Genomic DNA, 11112 nt, shown 5'->3' with positions numbered 1-11112 from the left:
TGCTGGGAAGTCACGAGGGTGTGTTGTCTGTCTCGGGTGCTTCCCGTGACGATGTGCAGTTGCGTGTTTCTCATTGGTATACACGAATTTAGTGAACGCGGAATTCGAACCGCAGCATTCGTCATGGTGTGCAACAAAGGTTAAGGAGCAGGAGAGTGAGTATTGCTCATGTCGTTTCTCCTTTCTTCGTTCTTTCTCGTCTCTGCTGCCGTATCGTCATGACGCTCGATTGACCTGTAGGACAGGAGAACTTTAGTACCTGGCAAACAGGTTCTATTTCTTCCTCACCGAGTAATTATCTGCTTCGCGTGTATCACGGGAGAAGCGAACGGGCGGCATTTCTCCAACAAATGAACAAAACGGCTAATATACATTGAGTACTGTGCATGACGGAGGAACCGATGATCAGGGAGACATGGCGAGCGATGCAGGACTGTCGTCGCATCCCGAGGAGGATAGTAGGTGCAAGGCACAGGAGTATGCTTTCGCCTCCTCTGCGTTGCCTGGCAGTAAACAAACAACATTCACAAATTCCTTGTGCTCTTCATCCTCTTCTTCGCCTCCTTCATCTCTGTTTCATGTCTACCCATCTGCGCCTATGAGTCATCATCGTAGCGGTGGGGACAGACATGGAAACAGCGGGAAAAGATGCTCCCCGCCCTTCCTGCCTCAACACGGTAGTGCATGGTGTACCTCGAGGACAGCACACGACAACGACGGCAATGATTTGCTGAGATACAGAGACCAGGGACGGACAAGAGATGACGAAGAACTAGCGGAAGGGGGTGAAGGCGAAAGCGAGGGAGAAGAACAGAGGGGTGAACAGAGGGGAACTGATGTTTCTGGGGAAGAGAGAAAGGTCAACACAACAGAGAAGGGAAAGTCTCTGCGGGCCCTAACGTCGCCGATTAATGAAAGTCCAGCGGTTTATCCTACTCCACAGACATCGACTGAGAGCATTGGCGGACCAACAATGCAAGGGCACGAGGCCTGTTTTGTTCCAGCGGATTTCAGATCCGACTCGCCCCCCCTTCTGCACTTCCACCACACGTCTGCGCGGCTATGCCGTCGGCAGAGCGCGAGCGGAGACATGGAATGCAGAAAGGGGGGCGAAGGGTCAGCGAAGAAGAAGAAAAGGGGAAGCAAGGGGAACAGCGATGGAGGAGATAGCGATAGTAACCCCACTCTGGCTTCTCAGCGGTTAAGCAAAGATTTCACAGGCGTCATCGTCGCCGGACGGGGAGGCTGTGGAAGAGTCCTCAAGGCCACACACGTTCTCGACGGACAGACGTACGCAATTAAAGAGATCAAGGTAAACCAAACTCACAGAAGGCAGCCAAAGAGAAAGAAAATTCTTGGGACAGGAACGCTGAGGCAGGTGACAAGATCGTGGGACGGACGAACACAGTAGCGGGTGGGTCCAGGCACGCGATTGTGAGACCGTGTCACGAGGACTGAATAAACGTAGACATGAAGAAAATGTAGGAGAGAAAGAGCAATCGAAGCAGCTCGGTTGTGACTGACTGGAGTAGCGCTGTCAAGCATCTATATATACAATATTGATGTGCATACACAGACCACCCGGGTCACTAACGGTTTGTTACGTATCCAGCATCTCGACTTAGTTTCGTGCAATAGGCATCGTCTGTATTCTCCTGTTGTCGTTTCCAGTTTGCGGCGACCCGAGAGCATCTGGATGCACACATGGCCCTGTTTCTTCGAGAAGTGCAGTGCCTACGGCGACTGGACGCGCACCCGAATATTGTACGCTATTTTAATAGCTGGGTGGAAGTTTCCCCTTCGCCTCTTACCCCCGAGAATGCGATGCACCGGACCTCCCTTCCTGCATCTCGGGGTCAGGCGCCATTGGGAGCGAAGGCGAGTTGGGTCCGCTCTCCGCTGACACCGTGGACGAGTGGTCGAATCCCCTGTCCCAAGGTAAAGAAGATTTTCCGGGATGGCGGCACCTCGCGGTGGAAGATAGGAGAACAACGAGAGGACGGAGAAGAGAGCGATGGACGAAGACAATCTCACGCCCGCAGAATCAGTCGCAGTAGCAGTTGGTGTGAGCCTGAGAGCGAGGAGACTGGCGAGAGAAACTCAGACTATGATGGAGGAAAGAAGGGCGAGGTAAAGGCTTTCCGAGGCAGTCTACCAGTATCGCCTTTCTGTTGTTCTATGGCGGAAGACGGTACAAGGAAAAGGAACACCAACGGAATTCCCAGAGCCTCTTCATGCACCCGTCCACCGTGTGCTTCGGTTCGTAGGGGGCGCCGCAAAGTGGGCGAGCAAAACACAGTCCAGACCGACCAGCGCAAACACAGGCACTTTGCACAATCAACATTGTCGGCGATGGGAGCGCGCGTCAGACCCTCTAATCGGTGCGTGGGCGGAGCAAGCTCTCCTTTCGATAGCGGTCCCTGTGCTGGTCTGAGTGAGGGTGATAATCAATGTAAGACCCCGCATTTCTTCTCTGACCAACATGGCGGTTCCAGTCTGTGTGGGAGCTCTCCAAAGGGAATGGTTTTGAGAGCAAAACGACGTACCACAAGGGAGTCAGATGAAGAGAGTGAGTCAGGACAAGCGGGCCGACGCCCTGTATCGGCAGAATGGGGAACGCTGCGGAGCGAGAAACGAAATCGAAGTTGGCGAAGAGAGCAGGTGTCGGAAACACTCAATGCAGCCCTGGAATCGGCAAGAAAGGAATTTCTTCGCCTCCACGAGGCGGCGTCAGACAGACTGGGGAATCACCGTATGTCCAGCGGGAACAACTGTGCTCTTTCGTGCAACGGCCAGTCATGCCCACTCTGGCAAGAGACCACTGTCTCAACCGCGGATTGCGTGCGATGGAGCGCAGGCAATGCTAGGGATCAGGAGGAGCATCTGAGAGAAGAAATAGACAAGGAAAAAGTGAAGGATGAGGTGACAGACAAATGGAATGAGGACGTGGGGCAGAAGGAGTTAGATCGAGAAGATGCTGTTGGGAACGGACAAGGGACCTCTATTGTTTCCCAAGGAGTCGGCCATGCCTTCGCGCGCATAAATAAAAGACTGGATGGAGAGAAAAAACTAGGGAGGTCGCCTGAAGCGAAAGAAGGGCGAGAAGGGGCGTACGGGCCTAGGTCACAACACGCTGGTGAAAACGGGTCTCCGCCGGATGGTGCGATGATCCCAGCAGCACAGAAAGAGAGAGAGAGAAATGTTACGCTCCCTGGGTACGAGGGCACAGATACGAATGATGATGACGAGGTGAGAAGCAAGAAAGGAGTATACCATTATAGGACGGGAGGACCTTATGAAGACTTGCCATCAAACGTATGGAGCCATGACCACCCTATCACGAGCCTCGACAGGACCCCTGTGCGGCTGAAGACCCCGTCGACAGGTGACAAAAACATCAGAAACGCCGGAAAGAAGCCCGGTACGAAGTGTCTTGTCTCCGACGATTTTTGGCCGTGTTACGGCTTCTACAGTGACGACGGCGGTGAGGACGGCCTACAGATTGTCTTCGCGGAAGTAGAGCCAGGTGGCACCCTTTCTTCTGCGGGAGAAGAAAGAAAGACAGAGGAAGAGAAAAACGCGGCGGGACGGGTGTGGATTTCTGATGCAAAGGCACGATATAGCTGTTTCGGCGATATAGGCGCAAACACGGCGGAGGCATCAACAAAGCATGGCACAGACGTGAAAGGCGGCATCCGATCCATAGACTCGAACCGGGGAGACAGTGGGAGGATGGAGATGGGAGAATGGCTGATGGGTCATATGGCAGTTGAGAAAACTGACCCGGAAAAAGACCGTCCGTTGCATCGCCCCTTTAACTGGCAGCCTGCGGGCTTGTCCCCCGTCGCTGTAGGTGGCATAACTGCAGAGCAGAAGGAAAAAGGAGCGCGTGGATGCCGTGGTCGGCAACAAGGCATAATGGGTACAGCCGATAGTACAGAGCGGTCTTGCAAATCACGAAGGCGTCATAGCTGCTGTTACCCCCGCTGCCGAGAGGAAAAAACCTACCTCTGTCGGGGAAGGAGTCAAAGTTCACTCTCCGCTCGCTGGCTGCCCGCTGATGACGTTGAGGGATGGCGAGGTGAAGCCCAGAAGATAAAGGTACGGTGCTTAGCGGAAGAAGTGGTAGGCGCTGCTGAATTTACGTACCTCAAAGAGGAAGCCAGCGATGGTATAATTCACTCGGTCCCAGGGAGGCAGGCAGGAGCAAGAGACTCCCCGCGTGAAGCTGTTCCTGAGGACAAAAATGATGCTTCCATACGAAAGCCAGACTCTTCACACTCACCGAGAACGTCTTACAACAACATAAAAGACCGTTCCCCCTTGCCCCTCATAGGAGGGCGTGGACGGTTGGAGATTTCCTGTGATGATAAGTCACCTCATAAAGAAAGGCAGGGCGATGGCCGGCAAGAAGTTACGGTATTCAATCTTCCACACGGGCGCGAGACCGTGAAAAGAAGAGCCCCATCGAGTGAGAGGCGAGGCCAGGGACCTGTTAATGCCAACATTTCCTCGCAAAACAATCCTGACCGTCCAGTCAACCGCCGGCCCTTCCTCGGTCGTTCTCACTTCTGTGAGCGGAATCAATGCAGAGTTGCCGTGACGCTATATATCCAGATGGAGTATTGCGGGATGAGCCTCGACGAGTATATCGCGCAGACGCCTGAAGTTGATCCGGAAAGAAACGAGGAAATTGTGGCGATGATTATTTCAGGTCTTTACCAATGCCACAGTGCAGGCGTCATGCATCGTGATCTCAAACCATCGAATATTTTCATCGACAAAGAAACAGGCGTAGTCAAAATTGGCGATTTCGGCCTCGCCTTCAGTGGCGATATGGAAGCAAGCCCAAGATCAAGCCGCGATAGCGGCATCTCCTCAAAGGATAGTTCCTCAAAAAGCCACTCCGCTGTGGTGACCCTAAGTTCCCCAACACCCACAGGCAAGAAGGCTCATGCGAAAAAAGATGAAGGCTGCCAGGTTACGCTCTCTGGTGTGCGTCACAGTGGCGGAAATGGAGTGAAGAACATGAAGGAAGGGGCTGAGAGCGTTCATATGAGTTCCACTACAGCGAACACCTGTAGACACCAAAACCTTCAGGAAGAGCGGCAACAAAGTAATCATTGTGCGTGCCTACACAACTGCCACGTGCCTTCAAGTTCGCCTTCCTGTTCGGCCACATCCTTAACACGTGGCGCTCAGCCGCACGCTAATATCCACGAAGACACGCGTTTTAAGACTCAGGCTCATCAAAACTCTCCCTGCGGGACGTCGTGCATGCCATATCCTGCGTCTGCGGAACGAACCCCCCAAAATGATATGTTGAGAGGCGACGGAAGCACACGCCGTTCAACGAGACCAACACTGGATAGTGGCGTCGGCGAGAACGTGACACAGTCTGTTGGCAGAGAGGCAATCTCCGACGCTCCAGAAATCTCACCCAACTGTTGTGCTGCGGTGCCTCTCCCAAGCACAGGGAAATGTTTTGCTCTCCCTTCGCCGGGTTTACAGAAATCAAGAGACGACTCATCAGAACGGACGAACGAAACATTAACCAATGGCACACCCCTTGTTTTGGGCAAGATGTCCACTCCCGTTAAGATATGCGGTTCGCATGCTCCTTGCCTGACGCCTCGCACAACGTTGGACGTTCGCCTTTGTGAAAGCCCCATCCTTTCCAGTATCCAACTCGATCTTGCTACAAGCGAGACTGAGATGGTGCCGTGGTCACGCAGAGGAGACCAACCGCCCCCTTTGGGGAAGAGTGAGGTTGACGTGAATGGAGGCATCCTCACCAACAAGGCTTCTGTCCCCCATCAGGCACAGAGCCCAGTGGCCAGTCCTGGCGGAAAAGCGTTGAGGCCTGCGCCGAGTTTGTGGTGTACCGTAAACGTCCACGCCGCTGGACCCATCGATGATACAAGGCAAAAATGTGAGAACTGCGTTCAGAGCAGGAGTGACCGCTTCAGCGTGGGGATGAGAGTGGGGGCAATGACTGCAACTCCGTCTGGAGGGTCCCCCACGTGCCGTGTCGTGTGCTGTGGTAGCGGGTCGGGGCACGCCCACGACAACGCCATGCTGGGTATACTGCCCAGCATGAAAAACGTGTCCTTACCAGCAAGTACTTTCGGGTCGCCAAGGCTTGCAAGTACGTCAGCGCAAAGCTGTGCCTGCGGTGGGTGGCACAGGGATTATAGTGGCTGTGCTTCTCCTGTAAAGCCGGTGGGTCAGTTTCAGTTCCATTCACCGCGCACCGGGTTTGCCTGTGTTCACAATGTTCACAGTCCGTGCAACTCACCGCACCGTCGCGGTCAGCTCCCCATTTTCTGGTGTCCAACTCCTTGTGGCCTCCACTGGCCTGCATCGGGTGTGAATCTGCATAATCAATGCAGTCGCGTGGCTGGCAGGCACGAGCGCGAATTTCGGAGCCCCCGAATGTGCTCCGCGGCCTCGATTGACGGCGCAGGGTGCTGTGGGATTGCAGGAGGGCCTTGTTGCGACATGTGGTCCCCTAATCCACACAGTTGCGGAGACCCATATTGTCGTCTCTGTGACAGCGTTCGGGAAGAGGACGAAGTGGAAATGCGGCTGGGCATGGACAAGGAAGAGCAGAAGGGTGGCAGGGAGAAATACACGCTTTCCCGCTCCGGTCCTTCCTCACCGGAGATACTGCTCCCCGCCACGCCGCGTGCAACTGCAGTAGAGGGCGGCTTTTGTCCAGATACCTGCCGCCAGGTTCCTGGAGCAAGTCAGGTCTGGAGGTCTTCCCGTGAAACCTGGCGTTGTTCAGGGCAGCTTATTGCTGCGGTTGACGGTTGTTCCAATCAAATGATAGTCCTACAGGCGAACACGCCTGCCGTGGGCATATCTGAAGGAAGGACAGAGCGACGACCAAGCCTATTGCAGCAAATGAACGATAACAGCCCAGTACTGGCTGCGAGGCGGATGAGGGCGGCAGATTCGTCGTCATGTTCCCCGTCCTTTGGTTGCCGAAATCCCGTTAAAGGATCCGAAAACGGGGCATGGTCTCCCTGGTATCTTCCTTCCGGGTCACTACCTCTGACATCACCTGCAGACCTCAATGAAGCGGCTCGACAGAAATCTCCTTTTCTTTCTCCCGAGCTGTTACGGGTCGGACAGGACCAAGTCGGCAAAGGAGGAGCAGCGTTTGTGCAAGAAGAGAAGACCGTCGCTAAGAGGTGGTCCAGTCCTTGCCAAAGAAGCAAAGCCCGGCATCGGAGCCCTTCTCTTCCTAGTAACCCTCGAGACAGGCCTCCCTTGGTATCCCCGGTGTTTGAGGAACGAACGACAGGAGTCGGAACTAGAGCTTATGCGCCACCTGAGCAACTTCAAGGCGGGAGATATGACTTCTCCGTGGATATATGGGCCTTGGGTCTCATCGTTTTAAATCTGTTCACAAGGTGCAACACCGCTATGGAACAAGCCATGAATTTCCGAAACGCTCGGGATGGACGTTTTCCTCCAAATGTCACCTCGACCTATCCGTGGATTGTACCCTTCTGTCGATGGTGCCTTCAAAAGGACCCCTCAAAGCGCCCTACAGTTCGTCAGCTGTATCAGCACTATTGGTCCACGGGATCGGTGTTCGGTCCCAAAATCAAGGCACCCAAATGTTCAACTTTAGAACTCTTATCGCGGACAGAAAATCAGAATGTCTCGTTTCCTCAGTGTTGTCGACTGCCCCACGTGTGGACGGGCGCGTGTCTCCCCCATCGGCTGCCACCATCGGAAGAACTGTTATTCTACTCACCCAAACAGGGCTGTCCTAGCAGTGTTGAATCTCACCTGAGTGGAGATGACGAACCTCAGGGGAGCGTGCCCGGCATCGGGCAATCTCTACGGCAGCACTTTGCGGTCGTCCAGGGCCCTGCGGGTTCTGGCTTGAGGGAGTGTTGGGACCAGGCTAGTTCGAGTTTCGACGCGCAGGCCGACGGACAAGATCACCCTTCGCAGTCCTATCCTACCGGTCCTCTGGGGACGCCTTGCCACCACTCATCTCTTCCGGCTGATTGGGTCCCCCTCTCCTTCGCGTGCAGATCGCGAATGGAGTCAGCGCACACCAGCACCATTGATGCCGGGGAAAGATCCTCTGGAGACACTGTTCAAAGCCCTACCGTGCTTCTTGCTACCGAGTGCTCCTTCTTCTCCGACCATCTCAACTAGGCTAGTCTCTTGTGTGTGTCCTTTCACGTGTCGCTTCCGGCGTGAGACGCTGGAAGAACCAAGTTTCTATGCAGTCCGTGATTCAGATGGTGAAGGAAGTACACATACGTCAGGCCGCTCGTGCCTGTCGATCTATGCGGGAGAAAGCACGCGTCCGGAGAGTCCGTGGTGTGGTCACCACATGGGCGCTCCGTGCACCTGCCCCTCGACAGCATTTTCAGGATACTCCGCTTGTCCGCGTGCGTTCTGCGCGTGCTGCACTTGCTCTGGCTGCAAAGGGGTGGCGTGTGGGGTGAATCCCCCCGAGCAGTTGGCTAGTTCAAATGCCACCGAGGGAAGAATATCTCCCACCGCCGTCACGCTTGCTCCGGGGGGAATTTTCTTCAGGGACACACAGGGGGATGTGAGCGGACGGTCGTGGCTACCCTCCGGCAAATGCCATGAGTTTGCGCTTCCCTGGCCGTGTTCTTTTACAATGGGTCATGCAGATGGAAGTGAACCTTCCTCACCGGACATTTTCTGGAGCCGCCAGGCTCATGAGACTGACAGCTGTCAATTGTGCTACATGCTCCCGCCACCGCGGACCGTTCTTTTGTGAGCTGCTAACCGTAATCTGACCTCCAGAGCTCGACTGTCTCTTTGCGACATCCGCGAAAACTCCTTTGAGTGTCTTACGCGGGGTGGACAGGACGGCGAACTCCAGTAAGGGGGTAGGTTGTACTTTTTTACCATTATCCCGCGCAGTTGTGAAGAGTTCTCCAAGATACCGAACAACCCCTCTACCGTGGAGTATATTTCTTAAAACAAACGGACGCACAAATACATACGTGCGTCTTTTTTTGCATTCAACTCATGAAGATGATCCGTCTGTATGGACAATGACGTGAGATACAGCTTCGCCCAGTCTTCTCTTCGTTACTGACTGCTTCATACGTGAAGATGCACAGGTATGCATCTCTTAATGAGCATCTAACGGAGTCTGCAGAATGCGGAAGGCTTTGTCGAAGTCGAGGAGGGGTTTTTCTTATTGACGTAAATTTTAACATCGGGGTTTTCTCATGCTGGGAAGCAAGCTATCCGTTTGTTTTACTCAGAGGTATACATCTGAGGAGGCAGTGGACTATTCTGTTTGGCTGCATCTGGGAAAAGAGGATCAGAGTTATCGTGTGTTTTTGCCCATATTCAAATGATGTTTTTCAGCACACAAAGTACAGAAGGTTGGTACAACGGGGGCCCCCGATGAGGCACGCAGACAAACTCGCTCTACCGGGAGACGGGTGTGGATAAGTGAAGTTGTAATCTCCCTGTTCATCGGCCACGAACCACGCGGCTCAAAAATGCGGGGACAGTAGTTGTTTCCGCAGGCATGCTAGACGCTTCGTTTCGTGTCACCGCCCAGCACCTGTTTCCTTGTTCAGACGTTGAGATTCGCATATATATATATATATATATATATATATATATATAAATACGTATGAAAGCGTGATTTTCAATTATACCGTACGTGCTGAATATGGTCTCGGGCGCACGATCCTGTTGGGAAACAATAATCTGTGAGTATCTTTTTTTGCAGTGACCTGTCTGGGAAACGGTAATACAAAAACACTAATGTGAATGTAAGCCGTCTAAAGCTACGAAACAGACACAGCTTTACTCATCGCTATCTGTGGCACACTGCAAAAAGCGTCTGGTTGGTCGCCAGAAGCCGTGTATTGAGAAAATACCCGCAACACGCTGATCCGTTTTTTCACGAAGCGCACGCATGTGAGAGCGTCTGTATCAGCACAAGTATTATTTGAGCGTCTCTTGCCTCTATTCGGGCAATCGCAATGATGGCGAGATTGTTCATAGTTCATCAGGGCCACGTCATGCTCCTGCAGGTGGCAACAGGGGAGGCACCAACAGAACAAAATATTTCCTGAGTGCGACAAGCATATGAAACTTGGCGGTCGGTTTTTACGGTAGGGCGCACAGACAATCAACTTTTCGCCAGTCTCGTTTTCGTTCCATTGTAGATGATACTTTCTTTGCTCGACTACAAACCGTACTGTACGTAGACGAGTCACCGAGGTGAGGGATCTTATAAGCCCACATGGCGCAGACAGTTCGGTTTAACATTAGTCACGACCAATCCGAGATTATCAACAGAACTACTACAAGTCCGTCAGTTTTGCATTTCAACCCTCCGAGTTTACCTCATAGAGCCCCCTAAGCAGAAAAACGGTCGAAGAAGTGAAAAAACGCGTTGAGCAAAGGACACGACGAAGGCGGGACAGTATGAGGCCAGATGACAGTGTGTCAACGAGACTGACCCAAACAAAGAAGGTTTCCTAACCGTTGCTTCATCGGCGTGTTTTGTCTCGTGTCTCGAAGCAACTGTGTCCAAAGAGGAGTACCATCGCTCACCGCTACTCGCTTCTTCTCTTTCTTCTTCGCGAAGCCGGCCCACTCAGAAACTCTGTCACTGCGAATGTCCGTAACTCTATGCTTATGTCACAGCTCTGCTTCGACTGCAATTTTGGCGTCATTTTCCAAGTCAGGCGCAGAAAAGATAGTGAATGATTTGGACAGAAGGGCGACTGTAAACAACAGGACCGTCGCGGAGAACAGCTTTCTAGCTACTCGTTTATAGTTTTCCCTGTCGTAATCACAAAGTTCACTTTACACGCGCCAGTCTATTATGATTTCCAACTTGGCAGCCCGTGGAGTCTGTCTGCGACCAACCATTCCAGCTAGAATTCTCGAAGACCTTCTTGAGTATGCAGAAGGAAGGGAGGGATTTTCCAGTGTCACACAAAAAGGAAACCCTCCGATACTTCTGTGTGTGTCACTGTAGCCTGAGAGAGCTGTCGTCATTCGCAGTGTGCATCGTGCGAAAACGGCACGGATGTTCGACACAATCTTGTAGTCAAAGGAAACAACAACAAA

At 53.0% G+C, this 11112-nt stretch overlaps 1 protein-coding gene across 1 annotated transcript; it reads left to right on the top strand.

Annotated features, from left to right (window-relative positions):
- Window positions 1-1704: 1704 nt before the first annotated feature.
- NCLIV_055400 (putative PIK3R4 kinase-related protein (incomplete catalytic triad)) lies at window positions 1705-8184 on the top strand (the record flags this gene model as incomplete). The annotated part of the gene is made up of 2 exons (XM_003885094.1): window positions 1705-5892; window positions 7300-8184. The coding sequence occupies 2 exons, from the start codon at window positions 1705-1707 to the stop codon at window positions 8182-8184; spliced, it is 5073 nt and encodes a 1690-aa protein (XP_003885143.1).
- Window positions 8185-11112: the final 2928 nt, after the last annotated feature.

Source organism: Neospora caninum, chromosome XI (assembly GCF_000208865.1).
Source record: "Neospora caninum Liverpool complete genome, chromosome XI".
NCBI classification, from domain to species: Eukaryota; Apicomplexa; class Conoidasida; order Eucoccidiorida; family Sarcocystidae; genus Neospora; species Neospora caninum.
This window is presented reverse-complemented; position numbering and strand designations above follow the sequence as displayed.